Raw genomic sequence first — 24,521 nt, 5'->3', positions numbered from 1 at the left:
AAAACAGTTCCTTAAACGCGTACAAAAAGTTTTTTACTTTATAAAGATGAATTTAATTAATTTGCAGACATGAGCCCAATTAACTTTGTTCCCCAATGATTGCATATACAATGTGCCGAAAATTTGTAAATTAAAATCGGAGAAAAAATGCGCAAATTCCATGTAACCTATCGATTGACAATTATTAGGGCATATATAAATATTTAATTAATTTTTAAGACTTGCAGCTAAGCGATGCACAAGAAGTCTTAACACTCCTGAGATGTTAAAGTCAACCGAGGTATAAAATGTTTTTGGAATCCAGCATAAGAAGTCAGCAAGTAAACATTGTAAATATCTTTTATTGGTCGACTCAAGGAACACAAACGAACTGGACCAACCTAATCATCGTTGTCGCTTCCCGATCCGCTGCCGGAGCCACTGCCACTACCGCTTCCACTGCCCGACTTGCTGCTGCCACCGCCGCTCTTCTGGCTGCCCTCGTTATCGCTTCCGCTGCCGCTGCCTCCTCCACCGCTCTTGTCACTCTTGCCGCTCTTGGCGCTGCCAGCATCGGATTCGCTGTCGGAGTCGCGCAGTGCCTTGCTGGCCTTGGCCTTGTCCACCTTCTTGCTGCGACGCGCCTCGAAGTCGGAGCCCTCGTCCTCATCCGAGGAGTAGATCGTGGATGCCTTCACCTCCGCCGGGCCACCACCAGAGCCTTTCTTGTACCGGTTCTTTATGGCGCTCAAACTTATGGCATTTTCATCATCGCTGCCGTCGTCGTGCTGGTAGGATGAGGTCCCGCCTCCAATTAGCGGTTCACCTGCACCCGATTTCTTCTTCTTGGGCTGGGCTTTGTGTTGGTTGCGCATCGCCTGGCGCAGCTTGGCCTCCTCCTCCTTGAGCTGCCCACGCCTGTCGGTAGTGGGGTCCTTGCCCACCTGTGTCAGGATCTTAATGCCGCTGGTCTTGCTGGACCGATCGGCCAATGACATGGTCATCTTCTTGTGCGTGAACGACTCCGTGGAATGGGGACGGAAGGTGAGCTTGGTCCTGAACACCGACTGGCCCTGCAGACCAGTTCCCTGGCGGATGAACAGATGGTTATGGTCTCCCAGTAGCGGCTGTCTGTAAGCGTCGAAGATCTCGTTGCCCAAGTGAAGGGACATGCTCCCGTCGGACCAGCGCACGAATCGCGCATTCGACTCTCGCACCATGTCGCCCTTGTTGTCCATGAATTCACGCCAGCGAATAGTGTTGCTCACCTTGAGCTTAATGCGCTGCCTTCCCTCCTCGTCCATGGTTTCCTCCTCATCTATCTCATCTTCGTAGGTCTCCGGGTCAAAAGGATGAGTGACCACCGACAAGAAGTTGGGCAGTTTAATGAAGTGTTGCTCTTTTCCAAGATCCGCTGAGATGCGAGGAATCTCCACGTCGATTCGGGTCTCGGGCAACGGTTCAGGTTCATCTTCCTTGGGCGCCTGCTCCACCTGAGACTCGACTCTATCCCGAGATCGCGACCTTGAGCGGGAACGCGAGCGGCTCATCGAACGACTGCGGGATCGAGACCTGCTTCGACTGCGACTCTTGGAGCGGGTGGGGGACTTAGCCTGGGATGGACCAGCCTCCTCCTCATCGTCACTAATATCGTCGGCATCTCCGAAGATGTCAGCTGCGGCAGGGGCTTTCTTTGCCTGCAAAATTTGGATGATTAGTCTGGGGGAACAAGTTCACAAATAGCTATGTACTTTTTTATTAAGATCAACTTAAATAAATAATTAAATCCTCCACACCTTAAAAAAAAGGAAAAGCAATTACCCCTAAGGAAATATTTTTAAAAGAACTTTTAGTAACTAAAAACAAATTAAAGAACTATATACCAATCTTTATCCAAAGAAATAATTGGCTAGGAGGAATGCTCCCTGCGTACTCTTGAGTGTACGCAGCCGAAGCCACAGCAATCCTTGACGCAATCGAGATAGGCCTAAAAATCAGAGTGAAAACATGCATTTGCACTGATTCCCTGTCAGTAGTAACAGACAAAAAGAAACATAGAAAACTCTACATATCTTATTTCCAAAACTCGAAGTCTCATAGTAAACAGCTTGCCAAAAATAAAAATTATATAAGTGCCAAGCCATGTAGACATAGCTGGTAATGAATTCGCCGATGAAGCAGCTAAAGCAGCTTCAATCTCCCCCTCAATAGCTTCAGCAAACATAAATCAACAAATCAACACTGCTTAATTATGTTCCACACATGATTAATAAAACCTCCATTACCCAAAACCCCTGCCTTCACCAAACTATCCAGAATTGAACAAATCAAACTTTTACGGTTACGCCTTGGGCACACCAGACTGACCCTTGCAAATAGATTGGATCAACCTTCATCAAACCAATGCAAATTCTGTAATATACCGGATACATCAATTGTACATATTTTGAACGCATGCCCATCCTTCCACAACATTAGACCAAAAACCCCAAACTCCGATCTCATCCCTCTCTCTTAACTAATCCCAAACCTAAAAACATGCTTGTCCTTCTTACATTTTTAAAAAATCCAACATTCTGAATCACTTATAAGACTACAAGAAGACAAATCTAAAATTACTTTCTAATATCAAATATTTAACTTGAGATTTCTATGTTACTCGCCCAAAAAATTATATCCTTATTAAAAGTTTTTTGGTAATTGTAAGTTAAATGTTAAATGTTAAACCCTAAGATATGAGAATACAATCAGCCGAAAGCCACAGCAGCTATGGCTGTCATCCATTCCTGTAGCTTAATCTTAAAGTAAGCCTACAGTGTACAAGTAAATAATTAAATTCATATCGCCTCACCTCCTCCTGATCGGACTCGCTGTCTGAGTCGATCAGCCGCGACTTCTTCGCCTTGGTGGGCGATTCTTCCATTTCGCTATCGCTTCCGCTTTTGTGCTTCTCCTGATCCGAGCCACTGGCCTTGCGTGCCTTTTTCTTGGGCACGCCAATGTCGCTGCCGGAACCAGACCCACTGCGGCTGCGGCTTCTGGCGGGTGAAGGAGTACCCGTCTTGGAGCGCGACCTGGATGTGCGACTGCCACTCCTGCTCCTACTTCTGCTACGACTGCCGCTCTTGGAGTTGGCACGCTCATCGTCAATCTGCAGGTTGGGCGAATTGGAGCGGGATTCCTCGTTGCCACTGCCCTTGTGTGTGCCACTGCGGGAGCGGGATCGAGATCTAGCGCTATGTGCCGAGCCGGATTTGCGACTGCGAGCGGATCCGGATCTTTGGCTGCGCGGAGATCCTGATCTACGACTTTGTCGGGAGCCGGACCGACGGCTTTGGGGCGATCCAGACTTGTGACTTTGAGGGGTGCCGGATCTGCGACTATGAACGGATCCTGATCTGCGACTATGAGCGGAGCCTGATCTACGACTATGAGCGGAGCCTGATCTACGACTCTGAGGCGATCCCGACTTCTGACTTTGAGGGGAAGGAGATCTGGATGATCTGGAGCCCGAGCGGGATCGGTCGCTGCCACTGCCCGACTTGCGGCTGCGAGGGGATCTGAAAAACATAGGCATACCAGTCAGCACACTCCAATGGCTGCTTAAGAAGGTCTCGAAATTTACCCGGGTGCACTGCCTCCTTGCGGCGTGACACTGCGACTGCCACTGCCCGACTTACGGCTGTGAGGGGACCTGAAAAACATAGGTGGATCAGTCAGCACACTCCAAAGTCTGCTTTAGATCTCGTAATTTACCCGGGTGCACTGCCTCCTTGCGGCGTGACACTGCGGCTGCCACTGCCCGACTTACGGCTGCGAGGGGACCTGAAAAATATAGGCGGAACAGTCAGCACACTCTAAAGGTTGCTAAGAATGTCTCGAAATTTACCCGGGTGCACTGCCTCCTTGCGGCGTGACACTGCGGCTGCCACTGCGACTGGAACCGGAGGAACCTGCGGAAACACTATAAATACCAATTCCTCAGGACACGGAAATCACAAGCCACTCACCACTGTCATCGTCAGAGTTTTGGTCACCCATATTGCCTAGAAAACTCAATCAAAATCTGGGAAAATCGGAAATAAAGGTAATTTGCGGGCGGCCAATAAAGTTGAGTTTGGAAGGCCTTAGCACTGTCAGACTAATCGATAACTAAAACAAGCTAGGAGGTATCTGCACGGTCAGTCCAGATGGCAACACGATAGCCGATTAGGACTATCGATTAAATGTAAACAACTATTTGATTAGCCACAAATAGAAAGAAAACGTTAATAATAAAACAAAAGAACTGAAGTAAGGCAAGAAACTAACTGGAAAGAGTGCCTACATAGTCTCCCATGGCCACGCAACCGCCAATTCGAAAATTGGCAACTATCGATGGCAGCGCTGCATCGATAGCAAATTTTTACATCCCTAATTCCTGTGTGTTTGTATTCGTGACAGCCACAAAGTTTTTTTGCGGAACATTTTTTGTGTACAATTTAAAGCCATTTCGGGCGCTAAATAATTGTTTACTGCCCCTCGATAGTGGATCGTAAAGACCCGGCTCCACGAAGTTCGAGTGCATTTTCGGGCCGGTGGCGTAAAAGATACGCAAATCGAGCGGAGAATTTGCCCAATTCGCTGCTTCGGGTGAAATTTCAATGAACTGAGAAAACAAAGACAGACTCACACACAAACACACACACAGGGTCACAGACACAGTGCTTGTGCAGCAGTGAAGAAAGAAGCAGAGACAACAGCGCAATAGCGAGCAATTATTTACTTACAAATAAAATACAAAAAGGAAAACACTACCAAAAACCCAAAGCCATTGGCCAATCCGAGTGTAACGTGCGCGACATTTGCATAAGCGTGAAATAAAAGTGGTCGCAAGAGCGGCGCAGAAAAAACGGAAAACTTTCAGCCTCAGCCAGGCATCAACATCCTTCGGTACTCCCTCTCTTCGACTCTCTCTCTCTGGCACGAAGACCACGCTGCATACAGACGAGGCATATATACACACACGCACAGCGATATATATGCCATTTATTTAGGGACGACACGGCGCGGAAAAGTACTAACTAACCTCGCTCCCGCTACGGTTCCAGTTCCCGCTTCCCATTCCCGTTGCATCCTTCCAGCCTGCCAGCCAGTTAGCCTTCCAGCGAGTGAGTGCGAGAGAGAACGAGCGACTACAGCTAACCAACGGCTGCCCAGTGGGAATTAGCATAAGCAGACATCCTTGCTGACTGGCTGATTCGGTGATCCGTCGCAATTACGGCGCCAGGACAACGACTCCCACGTCCTCGTCCCGCCGGCCGCTTTGGAATGTTAAATGCGGTGAGAACGATCCGATCAGTGTATGTTGTTGTTGCTGGACAGAGTGGAAAGCGAGCGTTAACAGTGGAAGTGCAAGAAGCGGCAGTATCGTCTAACGTTAATTTAGGTAAGTTGCGCAGCTCCAACTTTCCGCTCTTTTTCGCCCCGCCGCCCAAGGTTACTTTGTTCGGTTTACTTGGCCCGAAAGTTTCCGCTAGCCAGTGTTTTTGTTGTAAGCGCGAGCGCCAGTGTTGCAAAGCGACTGCTGGGTCAGCTGATAAAGTTACATGCGCAGGGCAGGTAAAACGGCAATCGGCTCAGCTAGCCAGATAAATTGATGGCTGGGTTTGGTTACCTCTTGGTAAATTAAAACACCGGGAAGATTAGTTCAGCTGAAAAGGAAGGTGGCGTAAAATCCTGCGTGAATGGCTGCAGATGTGTGTGGCGAGCTCTGGATTACAGTGGACTTCTGATAAGATAAACCGTTTACGAATAATCAATTAGGAACTGAAGATAACAACTGAACAAACCTATTGTTACAGATATCTTCAGCACCTTTTAAGTTGTTTTTTGGGATGATATTCAGTTAGACAATGATTTTTAATACACACACATTTATACATTAAATGAAACATTTTGTTTTTATTGTCAAGCAATAGAACAGGTTAACTTGTCTAAATCCAGGTATTTACATATGATGAATCGGGAAACATGATGAGTTACTTACTTACTTGACTTAGTTACTTATCTAAGAAAGTTTAACACAATAATTCGCAACACAAAATTATGAAATCCAGTTTGATTAAATAGAAGTCCCAACCTTCTCTCAAACCTTAAATTGTATCACACAGTAAAAAGATGGGGAATTGTAACGTAGATTCCACAGCTTCAAGAACTTTAATGGGGTTATCCCGAAACACAATATTTACTGTACACCTTTTTGCACTTTGCCGCACTGCTTCACCACTACCTGCATAATTGATCGTGCGACAAGTGCAGGCGTATCCTTGTACCCTCGCCCCGTCCCACTCATTCTCCCTCGCATCCTGCTGCCAGTCATTCTGGTTTTTATCACCCACACCACTGCCATTGTCTTCGTCTCCATCTTATCCACACGGCCTGTGCCTGTGCATGTGTGCCCACGCCAAAGAGGAACGGCAATAATTGCGCCTCTGTTCCTCCTCCTCATCCTTTACCACTTACTTCTCCTTCTCTCCTTTTGCTTTGTTTGCTGTCCGAATTCGCCAATCGACAGCTGATGCGCCGGCCATTTAACGGAATCGAGTGGCGAGGGCGAATTTGTTTATAGCTATGTACATCATGTTGGAAACCCTTTTTGGCATCCCCTTCGAGTCGGAGTTACGCAAATTAAACTAGACAGCCGTACACACACTCACGACTAGCGATGCTTGGCTTGGGCCCAAGGCTCCTCACCAGCAAGTTTGTTTGTTTATTTGTTTAACACGCATATGTTCGCATTTACAGTGCGACAATTATCTGCGGGGAGCCGATTTGTTATCACTATATTCCCCCTCCACTGAGTCACTTGGAATAAAAACTCATGTTTATGAACGAACAATTTTCCCGGTTCAGCCTTCTGACAGCCGACGTTTTTTGATTGCGGCGCAGACGTTTTCTGAGCAATGCCTTAGGTTGGCTTATACGTACGTAGTGCGTGGGGTTACGACAGTTGCTTACGTTTATTTCTATTAGTACTTCTATTACTATAACTATTATATTGGGATGTGGCCAATAGGAAAACCCCTAACACTTCAAAATCACTTCATAATCATATAAAAGCGCGACCCAGTTATGGTGTTACTCGTTTTTTGTTTATGGGTGTTATTCATACATCGATAAGAATGCCCATTGGGCTGACACAAGCAAAGCAACAACCTTTTAATCGACAACCCCTTCCTTGCAGATTATGGCGAATTTAAATTTTCAACAACCCCCGAGAAGTATAGCGAACGCGGCGTTAGCTGGCCGGACAACTGGAGGATTCGGTGGTAGCTCCCTGGCTGGCCATGTGACGCCCACGTCGGGCATGTTCCAAACCGGTAAGCACGTGCTAGCACAGAGGTTGTCAGAGCTCCCACTCACATTTGTGGCCCACAGACTTTGCCAACTCCTATCCAGGAGCGGCGAACTACGGACAGGCGCCACAGCAGCAACAACAGCAGCAGCAGCCCCAACTGTCGCCGAACCGGAATGCCCAGCTCTCGGTCGGCGGACCCGCCATCTCGAGCGGCAATCGGAATGCCAACCTCTTCGGCCAGCGGCAGTTTGTGGAACGGCGTGCCATGCAGGGATTGGGCAGTGGCCCCATGGTGAGCAGCACTAGATAAATTCCATCTGCTCCAGCTCGAACGTGTCCAAGTCCATCCTTTTATAACTCAGAAAATTCTAAACAGCCCCAAATCTTAAAGTGTTGTTTAATACTTGTTGGATAAGCTTGTTCCTACCATTTTCCGAGATATCTTCATACATTACATTATCTTCAGGCATAACTTAAATACTATAGATAAGATACCATCAGCAAAACATAAAGCTTATTGAAAATCGACATTTTCAATTATATTCGACCACAATTTAACAATTTAAATTCAAACTTTTAAAGTTTTTATTGTGACCGCTAATATAACCGTACTATAAAAAGCTTAGACTTGAAATATTATTACTTTCATTTTATACCAGCATAGATTATGATAATTAAAAATTCCTTTAAAAATAAAATAAACCTGAAAGAAAACTCCATAATCCTCTATGGTTTTAAAACAGTCCTACACCGGTAGTCAGAAAGATATATTTTTTACTTTTCAAAGTTTTTTTTTAGAAATGTAAATATTTTTGTTGTGTTAAGGTTTGAGTTGGACAAGTTAGACCATCCTTTCGACATATAACTTAGACCTGGCTAAAACAATTCCTTTCCACAGTCGAACATGGGCAACTTCATGCAGACGGGTCGCGGCGGCTACGGAACGGGCGGAGGCGGTGGCGGTCCTTTGAACAACTTCCACGTGTTCGGCGGCGGCGGCGGGAGTGATGCCTCCACGCCAGCCCTGCTCGATCCCACGGAGTTCCCCTCGCTGACGAATGCGCGCGGCCAGAACGACCAGACACTGCCCCAATCGAATCCGCTCCAGCCGCCGGGCAGCAAACCCTATGGTAATTTCTTTACCTCTTGTGAGTTCAAATCAAAATCCACTTCTTTTTATTTATTTCTGTTTACAATTACGATTAAGAACTTATGTACGTCGTGTCATGTGATTCGTTTTTTGGGCCCACATATCTATGCTATGCGGTACTTGTGACTAATCTCGGGTAACGGTGTTGGTGTGGCAAACGCTCGAAAAAGAATTAACCAATTTTTTAAGTTTAATATAATTCTTATATGTTGATAGTATCATGATTTTCGGGGGCCGTTTCTCCCAATTTTTATATCAAATTTTCTCAAAAGATTTTACAAACCCTTAAATAATAAATATTTTATTGTGTTAATCAAGCTAAGAAGGAACAAAAAAGCGGACAGTTATAATCAGCACGTTCAATTCTTTTAAAATGTATATTGATTTGGTATCTGTGATGACCTCTCATCGCGCAAAAAAAGATTAACAAAACATTTAAGATATGTCCTAAAAGTATAAAAACGTATACTTATACTGGTAAAATTAATTGGGAGTGTGGATGATGGGTGCTATTAACATACCCTACCACATATGACCACTTATATTCTTAGATGTGAAAAGCTATTTGGGTTTGTTTGCCTAAATTTGGTTAAGGTGTTCTTTTTTGAGCGGCTACTTAAGTTAGACAAACCATTTGTAGTGTGTATGAGTTTCATCTGCTTTTATAAGTCATTCCTTCGCTTCACTCATTTCCCCTGGCGACCTGCTCGCTCCTCTTTTCGATTTCAGTTGGCATGGTGAAGCAACCGACGTCAGAGCAATCGGAGTTCACGATGTCAAACGAGGACTTCCCTGCGTTACCGGGTACCCAGAACTCGGACGGCACAACGAACGCGGTGGGGAGTGGCGGCGGAGCAGGAGGCTCCGGCGGTGCCTCCACAGAGAACCACTTGGACGGCACGGAAAAGCCGATGAACTCGATAGTGGTCAGCGGATCAGGGAGCGGTAGTAGCGGCACCAACGTCGGCGTTGTAGGCGGCAATGGTCTCGGAGCTGTGGGTAGTGGCCTAGGGGGCGTGGTAGTAGGCGGAGGAGCCGGTAGTTCAGGAGGCGGAGGAGTCGGCGGCAATGCAGCCAGCGGAGTTGTCGGCGGGTCGCACGTGGGACTGGTGGGCAGCAACAGCGGCCTTGGCGGCGTCAACAGTGTACCCAACAGCAATGCCATGATGGGCGTGGGCGGCGGTCTGGGCAGTGGAAGCGGCAACTCCGGGAGCGGAGCGGGCAGCGAGCATCTGAACGATAATTCCAGCAACGATAAACTTGTGAAGAGCGGCGTGCAAACTTCGCCAGATGGTGAGTGCCGATATTATAAAGTAAAACTGTGTTATTAATTTAATTTTCTTGTGTATCGCATGGCCAAAAATTTAACTATTGAAAGATTTGTTTAAAATTGTATGGTTTTCAAAGCTCCATTAAAAATTGTAAACCCGCTTTCATGGTTTTGTGTGTGAAATGAGTTGTACAAGTTGTATACCTAATACTAAACATTTTTCTATTATTAGGCAAGGTCACAAACATACCAGCGACCATGGTGAACAACCAGTTCGGCATGGTTGGCCTGCTAACGTTCATTCGGGCTGCAGAAACGGATCCCAACTTGGTGACTCTCTCCTTGGGCACGGATCTCACGGGCTTGGGCCTGAATCTGAATTCGCAGGAGAGCTTGCATACAACATTCGCTGGCCCGTTCGTCGCACAGCCCTGCAGGTGAGCTTACTTGCACTATTATAAAAATTACTTTAAAAGTAATTAATTTCATAAATTAAGTTTTAAATATTTCATATGGCTCACCGTTGTTGTTTTTAAAACAAAATAATTAACACTTATTTTAGTTTTAATTAAACGTTGAACTTTAAAAAACAATTATCGAGTCTGAATTATTTATTGTTATTACTCTTCACACAATATTAATTGTTTTTATCACCATAACTTGGGTTTTTTCAGAGCACAAGACGTTGAGTTCAACGTGCCACCCGAATATCTGATTAACTTCGCGATAAGAGACAAACTTACTGCGCCGGTACTGAAAAAGCTGCAAGAAGACCTGCTCTTTTTCCTTTTCTACACGAACATCGGCGATATGATGCAATTAATGGCAGCTGCTGAGTTGTAAGCTCTTCCGACACAATCCCTTAAAGGATATGTACTAAAACTTTGATTTTGTTTTGTAGGCATAGTCGCGAGTGGCGGTATCATGTGGAGGAGAAAATATGGATAACTCGAATTCCTGGCATTGATCAATATGAAAAAAATGGTACAAAAGAGCGCGGCACCTTCTACTACTTTGATGCGCAAAGTTGGAAACGTTTGTCCAAGGTTTTCCAAATAGATGCCGAGAAATTAGATAAATGTCCCAATATAAGTGCGTTTATGAATGGACAGTCTGTATAAAATTAATAAAAATGAAAAAAATTGAAAAAGAACATATGATGCTGTTGTTTTTGCATTGCAACAAGGACTTTTAACGATAACATTAATTATAACTTTTATTACACAAATGAAACAATATACTTGAGTTTTATTTTTAATATAACACCATATTTTAACAAGAGAGAACGGCTTAGTCGATTGGATTGACCATCACATACTCGTTACTCAGCTAACTAATTAAACTTATTAACTAACAGTTAAGCCATTATATATTGACATGTTTTGCGGGTTTTGGGACGCACTCGGCTGAAGCAATCATTGGATTCATAGGCACTAGTATGTAAACTTTAAATCTATAGCTCTGTTTTAAATTTAAAATATAAAAAAAAATCTTTTATCGCGGCACACACCACACATGTCAGCGCAACGGCACCTAGCGGACGGTAGCGGTACTACAGACCAGATCAAAGTCTGTTTAACTTAGTCATAACCTGCAAAGTAACAATGGGATTGGTACGATTCTCGGCATTTAGATAGGTATTAATCAACAAAATTAATAGCAGTTTACACTTTTACAATATCTTCAAAAATGTGGGCTTTAAATAGATTTTTGCGTTTTGTTCGGTTCAGGACGTTAGAGTGGGCTCGGCACCCTGCTGAAATAAGCTAGCGATGCGCGAGATCCTCCAAAATCTCCATGCCAATACCAACTTTGTACACTCCCAAAAAACTACCTAAAAAGTGTCAAAATTGCCTAACATTTTAGGAATTGACCAAATACGAATCAAGACCGTACAATAACTAAAAATTACGAAATTGAATATTTTAGGTCATACATATATGACCAACAATATTGTTAATTAATGACCTAAATATGAGCTATTTTCAAAAAATAATATTAATATATTTCATTTATTTGAATTGTTTTTTATAGTGACTTAATTCAAATCAACTTTAGTTTTGCCATAGTTGAGTTGCCTAATAACTTTCGAATGTGACTTTTTAAACAACGTGTGGTACATATGTCAAAATTTGAAGAATCTCAAGAGCTATAAAATTTCACATTTAAGAGGAAATCGTTGAGCTCCTAATCAAGTTAAAACAAGGAAGAACGCTATAGTCGAGTACCTCGACTCAGCTAAAGGGACCAAAGGGAGATGGAGACATGCAAGCAGCAAAGCAAGATTGTAATGCGCCACCTACCCGCTATCTCAATATATGGTTATGGCAATATATGGTTGGGTCAATCGATAGGTATTAAACGAGACTATTACATTACAGTTAAAAACTGTTTTCTAGCATGCAAATTGTGGGCGCCACATGTTTGGGCGGTTTGTGGGCGTGGCAAACGTTTTTTTTGGTCAATCGATAGGTATTTTCGAGACTTATTCATTTTAGTTAAAATTGGTTTTCTAGCATAAACACACACTGGTTTGGGCGACTTGTGAGCGAGGCACCCTGCTAAAACAAACTTGCGCTGCGCAAGAAGCTCAGGAATCTACATACCAAGTCCCAACTTTTTAGCTTTTGTAGTTTTCGAGACCTAAGCGTTCATCGACTTGGCTAGTGATCCTGATCAAGAGTAGACATACTTTATGGGGGGAAACGCTTCCTTCTACCTGTTACATACTTTCCGACGAACTTAGTATACCCTTTTACTCTACGAGTAACGGGTATACAAATTATAACTTGTATTACAATTGTATCTTATAGTTTTTAATCTGGTGTCCAGAGCAGCTCAAATTTTTTTGAGTTGTTTACGTTTCCAACTTCCTTAAACTGAACCAATTGATTTTCTAAAGCTTTGTATGTCCTTTTAATTGTTGCAATACCTTGGTATTGGTGTATTACTCTATAAGACCGATTTATCAATGCAGATTTTCATTTACTCTCCTAGTGCGATTCGTCACTACTTGTACTGCCCTGCAGTGGTAGTAGAAGGCAAAAATTTATACTTTACAGTAAATTTGTACGCCTTCTTACAGAAACGTTGCTTGCGCCTAACAGCACCAGTGACAATGTTAACGATAAAGGCGTTAGGACATTTTCACAACAGAAGCTGAAAGAAGAAGAAATTGTTGCCTCAAAAATAGCGCCTCCTCGGAAAAATATTTGAATTTATCGCTACGAAAGGGAAACTACGGCGTCGTATTAGCCGACTATGAGCACTCCCGGTATGAGTCTTTTCCAGGGGGCGGACACCCTGAACGTGAACTCCTCACTGGATCGTCTGGAGGAGGAGGAGGCGCTGCAGGATCAAAAGAGACGCGAGCAGGAGGTGAGTAATCTGGGAAAGCCTGGTAAATAATGTCACCGATTCCATTTCTACGCAAGATTGGACATATGCTGGTGAACGCCTTCGACGACCTGGAAGATGATGAGAACACAATCGACTCCACGACAACTTACCACTCGGAACAGCCACCGGCTGTTCTGCCCAACTACCCAACGCATCCGCCCCAGAAACCGCTGCAGGAGGATCCGCAGCAAGCAAACGAGATGTACCGCCTTAAGATGATGTTGGAATCCAAGAACCACGAACTACAGAACGTAAACCAGATTGCCAATGCTGCGCACAAGCAACTGGATGAGTTGCAGAAGCGTCTCTCAATCACGCAGGCTGAGCTTGACCGTGCGCATCGAGAAAAGCGGAACACCCACGAGTTGCTGGTGGAGACTAAGGAGAGTTGCTCCAACAAGGACAGCGATCTGGAGAAGATGCGGTTGGAGAGGAAGCAGTTGGAGGAGGAGAACACGCGACTAGTGGGCCAGTTGGAGATCACCAAAACCCTACTATCTGACGTCCAGTGCAAGTACGACATGGTGCAGAAGGACAAGCACAAGCGGGAGGAGCGCAGCGCCGAATTGCGGGTCAAGCACATTGAGGACTCCCACCGAGCCCAGTGCGATCTCTTTCAGCAGCAACTCAACCAAGTCAAGGATCAGCTAGATCGCAAGCAGAACGAACTAGAGCAGATGACCTCGCGCTACAATGCTCTGCAGTCCGGCCATGAAACTATGCTGCTGGATAAAGCCGCCAAGATAAACGAACTGAGTCAAGCTCTGGATATGGCCCAGATGCGCTGCAACCAAATAAACAGCCGGCCCGATTTGGAGGCGGAGAACCACCGCCAGCAGCAGTGCATAAGTGACTTGAAAGCCCGCATTGCCTCCCTGGAACAAACGGTCGGTTTGCTCAACGACCGCCTTAACGAAACCACGGCGGAGCTTGACCTAATGGACTCGCTTATTCAACAGCACCAGGCGGATGAATCGCCCACTGGAAGGCTAAGTCAAGTGGGTGGATCCCGCCTTGTGGGCAGCACACCCCTGAATCCTCTGGATAGGGTTAGCCACATCAAGCAGGAGCTATATCGGGCGCTGGCCAATCTGAAGAACAAGCGGGAGGAGGTACGGCGCCTGGAGAAACACCTGGAGGATCGCAATCAGGAACTGCGCTTGCTGCGCGATCAGGAGAACCAATCGCTAGTTCAACTAGCCACGCTTAAGGAAGGCAAAATGCGTCTGGAGAACAAAGTGAAAGCCATGCAGCAAGAGCTGGAAGAGCAACAGCACAAGTCACAACAGGAATCAGGTCTGCAGGCACAGCTGGATACCATAATAATCGAGAGGGATGCACTGAAGGAAAATCGTCAGCGGATCGAGGAACAATTCAAGAATGTTGAGAATGATCTGGACCAACTTAGGCAGCAGCACGAAAGCCTACAGCGAGATTACGAGCAGCTCACACAGGATAATCGACAGCTGCGAACCCGAGCAACTGCGGACAACCTGCGCTTGGAGCTGGAACGTCACAAGATACTTCTGAAGGATTCACAGAGCGAGGTGGAGCGGCTTAAGAAACTATATGCTGACATTGCCACAGATAAGGAGTCGTTGGATTACGAATTAAGAAAGCTAAGGGAATCGGACACGCTCAAGGAGTTGCAGGAACAACGCCAACAATTGGCCACTGCCCAGCGAAATTTGCAGCTGGCTGAGATGAAGTCCCAGGAGCTGAAAAAGCTTCTGGAATCAGAAAAACTCGGCCACGAGCGTGATTTACAGACCCTACGACAGAAGAGCGAACGGGAGAAGCGAGAGGGAGCCACTGCGGCGGCCAAAGAAGTCTCCGATAACTGCAGCAAGTGCGTCGAGAATCTGGCAGAGATTACCAAGGTGGGCGAGAAAATCACTATTTTCCATATAAGTAATAATTAAATAATAAACATTTCTCCCACTTTCAGTCGGAAATTCAACTTTTGAAGCTCCAAAACGTAAACTCAATGCAGGCAAAGGAGCTCAAAGAATTGGAACACGAACTGGAGCAATCCAAGATTTTGCAGGCCGAGATGCAGGAAAAGATCGAGCTTTCTAGCAAACAGGACGAGCTTATTAACGACCTCAAGGAGAAGGCCAAACAATTTGAGGCGTACATAAGGCAGCAGGAGGAGTATCAAAAGCAACAGCAGCAGAAGAAGAACGCGCCCAGTCCGAAGTCTAAATCTGATTCCTCGCCGAGCTCATCCCCAAAAGAGCTAACTCAGGAGCGGATAAAGATAATCGAACAGCGGGTTCGCGATGAGATGGCCAAACTTTTTGCGGCCGAACTCAAGAAGTTCACATCCCGCCTGCAACAGACTGAAGAGCGGAGCCAGTGCCTACAAAGGGAGTACCAAGCGGTGTGTACAGAGCTGCAGCAGCGGCAAACAGAGGTTGATCTGCTTAAGCAAACCATCCTGGCAGAACGCGAGAACATCGAAGAGATTTTGGCCGACAAGGAAGAAAAACAGAAGGCAATGCTGCAAAAGTGCCGCCAAGAGCTGCAAGCAAAGAACCAGCGAATCGCTGAACTCCTCCGCGAAGTGGAGGAGCAACACGCCAGCATCGAATCGGAGAGGCAGTCCATGAAGGCTGTGATGGCTCAGTGGGAGAAACAGCGGCAGTCTATCGACCAGGTGGAGCAGCACTGGCGCCAGCAGCTGGACTCATTGCGCACCACTCACGAAGAGGCGATGAGATCTGCCCAGCAGCGCTATCAAAGTGCAAAGCGCACCGCCCACAATTACAAGTTGTATGCCGAGGACAAGGAAGCTCATATGAAACGAGAGTATGAACGCATAAAACATGAGTATGACTTGTCACTGGCTAAGATCGAAGCGACCATGAACCAGCACCTGGAACGAAGAAGTCGCGAAAGGCACCGCGACAAGGAAAACGTGCCCAGCAATAGCAGCAGCAACCCAACTAGCAGGTCGAATAATAAACCCAAATGTAATGGCCACAGCAAAAGCTAGGGAACTTAGGTTTATTTGTCTCGTTAGTAAATTGTCGTTATCGCATGCACTGCCAAATTGTTTATCAAAATACAAGTTGCTATACATTCCTAAATTTTGATTTGTTTAAATATACAATAGGTTTAACATTTGCTCATTGTCCTATCCAGGACTTGGTTATGGGAGGATTATTAGAACAAATTTTTGTTGCATACTTTTTGAACACCAACTTTCCTGCGCGCTAAACGCCATCTCAAAGCTGTTTCAATAACAAACAAGTCATTTCAAAACTAAAAGCACCTTAATAAAACGAGCCAACATCATTTTGTTTTTTAAACCTATAAGTTAGTTTTTTGTATATCGCTATATAACATTAAGTTAATTAAAGTGATGAATTTGTTAGTCTGTTGCCTTTGGTAGGGTTTTTGTTTTGCTTTCATTTTTATTTTGACTTAACTGGTGCCAGCACTTGCCAAAGATATCAAAAAATTTGTCGATCTCCTCTCGAGTTATTCCCAAGGCAGACGCCACAGTTAGATAAGGCACTTTAAGCGCGTTGCGGTGGGATCCAAAATCTGAACCAAATTTGCGTATTTATTTTAGTATCACAAACAACTCATACCTGCGTTTACTCACCCACAAACTTATGTCCATCAATGGTTTTGGTTTGCCCCGGCACAACTACTCTTGCTCCGGACACTCCACGCATGTGCAGCATAGATCCAAGCTGGGTGATGCTTTCCTTCTCATCCACAGCAATTGTACCTAGTGTTATTGCCAAAGATATGGAGTTATACCTGCTATCAATTACCACCTCTCCGCGACTCTCTGCAAATTTCTCAAGGCAATCTCTGAGGTATATGAAGTTCTCGGCCCGCTGCTGGATGAGCGATTGAAAACCGTTGCGACCGAGCGATAGGAGCGTCATAAGGACGTCCAGGGACTGGGAGCCACTAGCTCTTCCTGCATAACTGCTGGCCACTTCGTGCAGCAGACTCTCATTGAAACTGCCCACAATGGCACCGCCCACTGGCACCAACAGATTCTTGTCGCTGCTCTGGACAAAGTAATCAATGCGTCCGATTTGATTTGCCCGCTCCAGCTGACGAACGATGTCCTTCGCCTGTAGTCCGTAAGCATTGTTGACCAGGTGGGGGAGCTGCGTCTGCAGTGACAGCTTGGATATTTCCGCAATGTCATCGCAGTTGCGCGGGGCAAAACAACTGGTGGTGGTGTATAGGCAGAGGATGCTCTCGACTCCCAACAGCGCTATCTTCTCCCGGAATAAATTGATGTCGGTGTGCAGAGACTCTCCGTTAACCTGACAGGGGATTATTACTGGCTCCAAGCCCGCGGCGGTGATGGCCTTGAAGCAGGACTTTTGATCGATGCGTGACCAGAGCACATACTTCGCCCCGGGTCTCCGCTTGCGAAGACTCTGCAGACACAGGGTTAGGGTCATCCCAGTGCACATCGGCACGAGGAAGCAGCCGGCACAACTGGACAGTCCGATTCCCCGCACAAGGTCCAGGATTAGCGCATTTGTCAAGCGTGCAAGTAGCGTGGAGCCAGCTGCCTTGGGTTGCGCCTCCAGTAAATCACCAGAGCGGCCGATTCCGTGACCAAAATTGTAGTGTCGGCGGGCGACGAGTTCTGTATGAGATAAGGCGAAATAAGCAAAGGGGTATTAACAATTCGTAGTAAGCAGTGCTCCCCAAAAATAAGGGCTAATGATCGTGGTTTGTGTAAAACTAGTCAACTCACTACAGGCAATTCGGGCCTCCCGTTCTCCCAGTCCGACCTTGTGCGGAAAGTTATTGCTGTCCAAGGACGCCAGCTGGAGCACCAGCTCCTCAATCTGCTCATCGGACCATCCAGTCTCCGGCAGTTTCCTCTTTAGTAATAAAAAATTAGTTCTTAGATTTGGATAAGCTTCGGTTTGTTTACCTTCTCGAGGAGCTCCTTGAAACTGCGTTGCTTGCTGCGTTGAGCTGCTAGTCCCAGCTGCAAATAGTTGTCCGGCACTAGTTTTCCTGGTACATTTATATGATCAAAGTTCATTTCGCTTTACGCAGCTTTTGAAATAATTATATTAAAAAGTAAACAATATCGTAATATGTGTGCGCCAAACAGTTCCAATTAAATTTAGTGAATTATTAAGCGGCGTTGCCACATTGTCGATAATCTAGCCATTTTATTCGCGTACAAAAATAGCTATGCCTAACAGAACGACCATTTCCTGATTTGTTGAAAATTTAAACAACAATTTATGCAACCTCGAGGCAGTTGAGTTGTTGAAATGCAGAGTGATTACCTTATTTCGTTAAAAAGCCATTCCAACTCTGTAACATCACGAGTAAGCATTATTTACTTTAAAATAAATTAGAATACTATATTTTAGTTGTCCCTAGCTTATTAATAATTTTAGAGTAACTAAAATTGCTAATATTTTATGTTTAATTTAAATTTAGTCATTTCGGCAAAACTTAGAATATTGACAAATCCGATAATGTCAACTTTTAAATAGTGTAAAAACACAGCAAGAATAAAATTAAAACTGCCTAGGTCCGGCAGCACTATTTTTAACGGACAAAAAGTGGTCCGCTTAATGGAAAATCGTGCGATTGCTCACGATTGTCTCTTTTTCTTGTAAATTACTTAAAGCTGCGAACTGCTTCAAGGTCGAAGATTTTAACGAGCGGAAACCCCAGTAAAACAAGGAATAACCCGATAAAAAGTCATTTTGTTCTTGGGAGTGTGGCCAGTCGGCAACAGATACAAAATTGTGTAATTTTCCCATCTGGCAAGGCACTTCATTATTTCGTGCGGAACAAGCCACGGTCCTACTGCAAGTCGTCGAGAAGAAACAGCCCAACAGCTACACAAAAAGTTACTTCTATTCGCAGCAAAACAGATTTTTTTGTTTTAATCGTAAGTACCTAAGCACAACTAATATAGAGTAGATGTTAGCTGAGATTTGCCAGGTTAGCGTCGACAAACTCGGTATTGGTAGTTTTGACAGCAATGACGAAGCCTTTGTCTGCGCCTTTGTTGGAAAAGGGGTTATGTACGAACTGTGTGCGTACATATGGCGAGGTTAGTCATCGGGCAGCCATAAATTCACGCAGCAAAGCATTTAGTGGCCAGCGGGCCTTTGTTCGACTGTACCTTGCACATTATTTAATAAGAGCGACAGAAATATGCACACTTTGGACCCCCTCAGTTTTTTTTTCGTTTTACGTTCGCAGTTTCCCCCGTTTCTTTTCGTTTCCCTCTCCCCCTCATCCGCAGTTCGCCATGTCAATTGTCGCTTCAAAATGGCGCCGAACCACATGTCTTCGTTATCGGCTCGTCTGCTTCGCCTCGTTCGGCCGACCGCTCGTGTGTCATTCGCTCTCTGAATTTCATTTAACAAAGTGGTGCGCGCAGACGGGGCGCTGGACTTGAGGCAAACAACACATACCTAGTAACCGATTGTGATAGCTGTTAAAAATAGAATTCCGGACGTAGTCTGAATTCGACTCGGGCAAAATTGTTAACGTTGATATTAAAGGCAGAAAAGTAAATTCCGTTACAAAAAATATACTCTTTGGCTTTCTCTCTCCTTCAGTCACTGTTGAGTGTGTGTGCGTGCGTGTCAATTTTACAGTGCAAAAGCTTGTAAGTAAAAAGGAGAGAAGAGATCTGTTTTTTGTCGTCTCGACTCAATAGTATTAGTAAGCGCCGCGCGAGGTTAAATTAAATTACACATTCTTAAACACGCTCACACACTCGCCTCGTCAGTTGTGAAAAAGCAACAGGCGCACACACGCACGCACACACTCACCAGAGTTCGATTACTTGCAAGGACACGCGGAAGCGGCGAACACAGGGCCAGACTTATTTCCGTTGAGTGAAAGTGTAAGTTTCAGTTCCTTGAATCAGCCGAAAGCGTACTTGAAAACCTAGGTATTTCCATTTTCGCGATTTCACTGCTTTGACAATTTCCCCAGCCAGCCAATACGTAGACGTCAGCACACGGGTCGCTTTTGTATGTGTACTACATGCACAATGACCTCGTTTCCCTGCCGCGCGCTACCCAACAGAGTAACAACGTCAAAATTTCACTTTATTCTGAGTTTCTTTGTCGATTTCTTGGGCGGGCGGTTCTCCTCGCCTCGCCTTTCATTTTATTTCATTTCATTTCTTTTTCGTCATTATCAAACTGTAAAAGATTTAGTGCGTGTGTATGTTAGATAGAATGTTTTAGTGAGAGAGGGAGGGGAGTGTGGCCGTTCTCTGTTCGTGAATGTGTGAGTGCGCAAAGCACATGTACGCGAGCATTTTTAGGTTAAGGTTTCCCTACACGAGCTGAGTATATTTTTTTTTTATTAGAGTTTTGCTTCAACACCCGGCATGAGGTGTTTAAATTATATTTCAGATACAAACCAAAAGTACTTATGAGAACAATAGAAAAAACTAGGATCGTTTAGAAGGGCCTAGTCATCATTTACTATTAGTTCGCCTTTTAATAACAAAATAAAACACGAAAAACATAACCCATCTAGTGGCCTTGCCAATTGAGTCTCCCCAGAAATAGAAACTAACAGGGCCAAACTTAAAGCTCTTCCATCTCTGATCGATTTTTACCTTTGCAGCAATTTATTGTATGAGTCAAAAAACTGAAAGACCAGTGCTATCGGGTCAACGCATCAAGACCAGAAAAAGAGATGAAAGAGAAAAATATGACCCAACGGGATTCCGTGATGCGGTCATTGCTGGTCTCGAAAAAACTGAAGGCGACCTGGAACAAATCTCTAAATATCTAGACAGCGCGGGCAACAAGCTCGACTATCGTCGTTACGGTGAAGTTCTCTTCGATATATTGATTGCAGGAGGTCTACTAGGTAAGACCTTTTGGCTGCGAACATTCCCGGTCATGATTTATCTGACTGTCGATTTTCTCTTCTTCGATTACAGTGCCTGGCGGTTCCATATCTCAGGATGGCGAAAAGCCGCGCACAAACTACTGCATCTTCGATGCGCCCGAGAGCATGGAGTCCATGCGCAACCATGAACAGGTTTGTTAAAGCTTTAAAAGTTTTAAGTTGCTAACATATGATATTACTAGAAATTTTACTAGAATTGTTTAATAAGTAATGTTCCTGCATTTCATTAGAACTGATTATAAAGTTTAAAAATGTAATCAGTGTCAAGAAATGCAATATGAACTGACACATTTACTTGTCTTTGGTTTGTTCTAATCTCTAACATTCTGGAGATTTCTTCTGTGTCAACAACTAATCTCTATCTACGACACACTTGGAAGGTCAAGCTATTGAGTCGCTGTGCATATTATTAGAACCGGTTATGCATCTCAACAACCTAATCGGTGTCAAAATATGCAAAATTAAAAGCACCATTTTACTTGTCTTTATTTTGTTAAATTCTTATGCCAGCAATCTAAAGATTTCTAATGTTGCAACAAAGAGTCCAAAATGTAAAACTAAGAATGCCGATAAATTGAACAGCAAACTAATAAGTGTACATTTTCTTCTATTTTTAGGTATTTGTTAAGCTCATCAGACGGTACAAGTACCTTGAGAAAATGTTCGAAGAGGAGATGGGGAAAGTTCTATTATTCGTAAAGGGCTTTACCCCAAGTGAACGTATCAAGCTTGCGCGTATGACAGCGCTCTGGTTAGGTAAGTTATCCATGTTCGAACCCCATATTTTCGTTGCTTATAGCCAGCCCATTTAGTTATCAAATTAGTTGAGTCTTGATGAACACTTGTTCGACTGGTAGCTGAGGGGCTAAAGTAAACTCACTCTTGGTATACTGACTCTTGGATGATTTTGCCACATCCAAAAGCCACGAGCCCAAGGACAAGGTCTTATTCAGGCTCTTTAATCGTATTTTTCAAAAACAAGTACTAAGCGTTAGCACCCCTTTTTTAATCCGCAGTTAACGGCTCTGTACCGCCAAATGTCTTACTGGTACTGAACAACGAGCATCTGATCAAAGATGGCATTGCACTGGAGTTTCTACTAGAGCTGTTCCAGACGTTCAAGCAAGAGAAGGGCATTGCATATCTGATTCAGGCGCTTAAGAAGGGTGGACTGGAAAGCAAGTAAGTTTATTGGTCAGGTTGTACTTAGTCCGGAATGTTCTCAGGAAGATGCTTCAATCAGCCAGTTGTGCATCTTTAATTGATATTCCTAGAATAAAAAATTTGATGGAGTTTTACCTAATTCGCAAATGAACCTTGGCTTCATTTGGGTGCCGATTTAATTTCGTACACTATAAACAAAAAATTTTTAACACGAAATGCGTTTTTTTAACTTATTAATTTTGCTTTATCTATGTCTATTGTAGACTTATGGACTTTTTCCCACCAAACAAACGTACTGAGGAATATTTTAAACAAGTTTTTCTTGACAAAGAACTCAACGAGATCGTCAAGCTGCATAAGGCTCAAGCTAGCCAGGAGGCTAAGCGCGAGTTGCAGCAGGCACTCATCGATGATATCAACGATGAGAAGCCACATAATGAGATAACCTCAGACATTAAGGAATTCTCGCAACGCAACAACATTCCCGATCATGAAATAATTGTAATTGTAAGTCTTGTCAGCCAATATAAATCGCAACCAACTTCTTTCTAAAGCAAGCGCATCTATGATCTTTAACAGATTTGGTCCACCATCATGTCATTGGGCGAATGGAACAAGAAGGAGGAGCTGGTTACCGATCAGGCTGTTCGTCACCTGAAGACATACTGCACACTGTTGCAGGCTTTCGCCTCAACAGACCGTTCGGAGTTGGCCCTTATCCTAAAGGTGCAGGAATTCTGCTACGAGAACATGAACTTTATGAAGGCCTTCCAAAAGATCATCTTGTTGTTCTACAAGACCGAGGTTCTGTCCGAGGAGATCATCTTGCGCTGGTACAAAGACGGTCACTCAAATAAGGGCAAGATGCATTTCCTCGAACAAATGCGCAAGTTTGTCGAATGGCTTCAATCAGCCGAAGAAGGTTCGTATTTTTGAAATGACACTAGTGCAATTATTTGAGAATGGTCTTGTCCCAAATGGCTTGATTCTGGTACACAATTGCAAGATAATTTTAGTTTTTTGCTTGCCTCGTTGCTTTCAAATTCAGTGAACTACGCAGGCCAATGAAAACTTGGACAATACGGTATTTAATTTAGTTGGGTGCCGCCCTAGCAAGTCTAAAAAGTGCTTCCATCAAATGGTAGTGTAGTGCAATTTTTGAGAATGGTCTTGTCCATGATGGCACTTTCATTGTACAAAATTGCAAGAGCATTTGGGTTTTTTGCTTGCCTTGTTGCTTTACAAACCCCTAAGCATCATAGGCCAATGAAAACTTGGACAAAATCATATGTTTTTAATAAGCATGCTTCTTACAAAGCTTTTAAGGGCTTCCCTTAATTTAAATTTAAAGGGTTCATGTACAGTATGCCAGAGCAAAAGAATGATTGGGTGTCCATATAACCCACCCGTGGTTCATTTTGGCCAATAATCGTTTGGACAGCTGCATCGGTATTAATCTGCACAATCCCCAACTGTTAAAGCTCCGAACGTTTGCATCGTTTGATTGAGCTAAAAGGGATGTGTGCCAGAGCATTTGAATGGTTGGGTGTCCAAATAACTCTATATAGTTAAATTTGGCCAATAATCATTTGGACAGACGTACTAAAGAGTCAGTTAAATTAGTTGTTTATATGTACTTCTTGAAAACAATAGTAACGTTTTGTTTCCTTATGGCTTTACAGAATCCGAATCTGAGGACGAACAAAAGAACGGCGAGTAACAAGGACAAGGTTAATGGCTAAAAAGAAAAGGAACAACACAAACGGAGCCGCCCTTTACCATCCCCATCCGATAATTCGGAACCAGCATCTACAACAGCCAGTCGAACTATATATACAATCCACCCCTATGAATAACATCATTATGAGAAACTCCACCTATATAACACTCAAAAAATTCCAACAATAAAGGAGAGAGTAAAACATACCGTCGTGCTAGAAATTACAAGTTTGTAGTCCACTGTCCGATATCTTAGTTTTCCAAATGATGTCTTTATTAAATCAATCGTGACCCATATTCAGTTCCCGTTTAAAGGCAATATACGCAAGATGAATATATAGAAACAAATTGATTGAAATGTGTTAATAAAAGTTTCAAGTTCTACAAGTACCAAAAAACATCGGAAACGGAGGTAACTCGTAATGAATAAAATAACCTCACACAGGATCACAGGACATATTCACTTTAAACCTATTTAAAATTGTATGGAAAACTTGTTCGGAAAAACTTTTATCGAAAATAGAGATTATAGATACGCTTTATGTGGGGGAAAAGGGCTGTGTCCCGTTTGTATGTTCGCTTTATTATTTATTCAT

At 44.1% G+C, this 24,521-nt stretch overlaps 5 protein-coding genes across 14 annotated transcripts; 3 read left to right on the top strand and 2 right to left on the bottom strand.

The window, feature by feature from the left end:
- Window positions 1–321: 321 nt before the first annotated feature.
- Atu (Another transcription unit) lies at window positions 322–4,144 on the bottom strand. Of its 3 annotated transcripts, XM_036819120.3 has the most exons (6): window positions 3,990–4,144; window positions 3,869–3,932; window positions 3,736–3,804; window positions 3,605–3,673; window positions 2,831–3,539; window positions 322–1,676 (listed from the first exon to the last, which is right to left on the bottom strand). In XM_036819120.3, exons 1-6 carry the CDS (start codon window positions 4,018–4,020, stop codon window positions 381–383), a joined length of 2,238 nt encoding a protein of 745 aa, XP_036675015.3. In that variant the 5' UTR covers window positions 4,021–4,144; the 3' UTR covers window positions 322–380. The 3 variants fall into 3 exon arrangements, with proteins under 3 accessions (XP_036675015.3, XP_036675017.3, XP_036675016.3); XM_036819122.3 differs by lacking the exon at window positions 3,605–3,673; XM_036819121.3 differs by lacking the exon at window positions 3,736–3,804.
- A 254-nt stretch (window positions 4,145–4,398) lies between these two features.
- On the top strand, window positions 4,399–10,891 carry Rga (CCR4-NOT transcription complex subunit regena). 3 transcript variants are annotated; one of them, XM_070996424.1, is made up of 8 exons: window positions 4,399–5,407; window positions 7,205–7,340; window positions 7,399–7,610; window positions 8,217–8,466; window positions 9,198–9,761; window positions 9,971–10,175; window positions 10,413–10,577; window positions 10,640–10,891. In XM_070996424.1, the coding sequence occupies exons 2-8, from the start codon at window positions 7,208–7,210 to the stop codon at window positions 10,857–10,859; spliced, it is 1,749 nt and encodes a 582-aa protein (XP_070852525.1). In that variant the 5' UTR covers window positions 4,399–5,407; window positions 7,205–7,207; the 3' UTR covers window positions 10,860–10,891. The 3 variants fall into 3 exon arrangements, with proteins under 3 accessions (XP_070852525.1, XP_070852526.1, XP_070852527.1); XM_070996425.1 differs by lacking the exon at window positions 4,399–5,407 and adding an exon at window positions 6,702–6,720; XM_070996426.1 differs by lacking the exon at window positions 4,399–5,407 and having other exon boundaries at window positions 8,217–8,448.
- Window positions 10,892–12,888: 1,997 nt separating this feature from the next.
- On the top strand, window positions 12,889–16,229 carry asl (chromosome segregation ATPase asterless). Its single transcript, XM_017070299.4, has 3 exons — window positions 12,889–13,116; window positions 13,173–15,017; window positions 15,086–16,229. The coding sequence occupies exons 1-3, from the start codon at window positions 13,000–13,002 to the stop codon at window positions 16,133–16,135; spliced, it is 3,012 nt and encodes a 1,003-aa protein (XP_016925788.4). The 5' UTR covers window positions 12,889–12,999; the 3' UTR covers window positions 16,136–16,229.
- Window positions 16,230–16,513: 284 nt separating this feature from the next.
- SecS (Sec synthetase) lies at window positions 16,514–18,274 on the bottom strand. The gene is made up of 4 exons (XM_017070300.4): window positions 18,062–18,274; window positions 17,879–18,008; window positions 16,751–17,767; window positions 16,514–16,689 (listed from the first exon to the last, which is right to left on the bottom strand). Exons 1-4 carry the CDS (start codon window positions 18,173–18,175, stop codon window positions 16,514–16,516), a joined length of 1,437 nt encoding a protein of 478 aa, XP_016925789.4. The 5' UTR covers window positions 18,176–18,274.
- Window positions 18,275–18,891: 617 nt separating this feature from the next.
- On the top strand, window positions 18,892–24,323 carry kra (basic leucine zipper and W2 domain-containing protein kra). 6 transcript variants are annotated; one of them, XM_036819133.3, is made up of 9 exons: window positions 19,520–19,675; window positions 19,962–20,014; window positions 20,752–21,000; window positions 21,074–21,174; window positions 21,660–21,798; window positions 22,059–22,224; window positions 22,470–22,713; window positions 22,786–23,128; window positions 23,889–24,323. In XM_036819133.3, the coding sequence occupies exons 3-9, from the start codon at window positions 20,763–20,765 to the stop codon at window positions 23,924–23,926; spliced, it is 1,269 nt and encodes a 422-aa protein (XP_036675028.1). In that variant the 5' UTR covers window positions 19,520–19,675; window positions 19,962–20,014; window positions 20,752–20,762; the 3' UTR covers window positions 23,927–24,323. The 6 variants fall into 6 exon arrangements, with proteins under 6 accessions (XP_016925784.1, XP_036675028.1, XP_070852528.1 ...); XM_070996427.1 differs by having other exon boundaries at window positions 19,520–19,774; XM_017070295.4 differs by lacking the exons at window positions 19,520–19,675; window positions 19,962–20,014 and adding an exon at window positions 18,892–19,045.
- Window positions 24,324–24,521: the final 198 nt, after the last annotated feature.

Source organism: Drosophila suzukii, chromosome 3, assembly GCF_043229965.1.
Source record: "Drosophila suzukii chromosome 3, CBGP_Dsuzu_IsoJpt1.0, whole genome shotgun sequence".
NCBI lineage: Eukaryota > Metazoa > Arthropoda > Insecta > Diptera > Drosophilidae > Drosophila > Drosophila suzukii.
Note: the sequence above shows the minus strand (reverse complement) of the source record. Positions and strands in the feature narration are given on the sequence as shown.

Bases quoted from the DNA above. Each gene is read 5' to 3' on its own strand.
- Atu (XM_036819120.3), bottom strand. From the start codon at position 4,020: ATGGGTGACCAAAACTCTGACGATGACAGTG. The intron at 3,933-3,989 runs GTGAGTGGCTTG...GTGTTTCCGCAG, and splicing joins AAACTCTGACGATGACAGTG to GTTCCTCCGGTTCCAGTCGC. The intron at 3,805-3,868 runs GTAAATTTCGAG...TATATTTTTCAG, and splicing joins CAAGGAGGCAGTGCACCCGG to GTCCCCTCGCAGCCGTAAGT.
- SecS (XM_017070300.4), bottom strand. From the start codon at position 18,175: ATGAACTTTGATCATATAAATGTACCAGGAAAACTAGTGCCGGACAAC. The intron at 18,009-18,061 runs GTAAACAAACCG...TTATTACTAAAG, and splicing joins TCAAGGAGCTCCTCGAGAAG to AGGAAACTGCCGGAGACTGG. The intron at 17,768-17,878 runs GTGAGTTGACTA...TATCTCATACAG, and splicing joins GGAGGCCCGAATTGCCTGTA to AACTCGTCGCCCGCCGACAC.
- asl (XM_017070299.4), top strand. From the start codon at position 13,000: ATGAGCACTCCCGGTATGAGTCTTTTCCAGGGGGCGGACACCCTGAAC. The intron at 13,117-13,172 runs GTGAGTAATCTG...TTTCTACGCAAG, and splicing joins AAAAGAGACGCGAGCAGGAG to ATTGGACATATGCTGGTGAA. The intron at 15,018-15,085 runs GTGGGCGAGAAA...TCCCACTTTCAG, and splicing joins ATCTGGCAGAGATTACCAAG to TCGGAAATTCAACTTTTGAA.
- kra (XM_017070295.4), top strand. From the start codon at position 20,763: ATGAGTCAAAAAACTGAAAGACCAGTGCTATCGGGTCAACGCATCAAG. The intron at 21,175-21,659 runs GTTTGTTAAAGC...TTCTATTTTTAG, and splicing joins CCATGCGCAACCATGAACAG to GTATTTGTTAAGCTCATCAG. The intron at 22,714-22,785 runs GTAAGTCTTGTC...GATCTTTAACAG, and splicing joins ATCATGAAATAATTGTAATT to ATTTGGTCCACCATCATGTC.
- Rga (XM_070996424.1), top strand. From the start codon at position 7,208: ATGGCGAATTTAAATTTTCAACAACCCCCGAGAAGTATAGCGAACGCG. The intron at 7,341-7,398 runs GTAAGCACGTGC...TGTGGCCCACAG, and splicing joins GTCGGGCATGTTCCAAACCG to ACTTTGCCAACTCCTATCCA. The intron at 8,467-9,197 runs GTGAGTTCAAAT...TTTCGATTTCAG, and splicing joins TGGTAATTTCTTTACCTCTT to TTGGCATGGTGAAGCAACCG.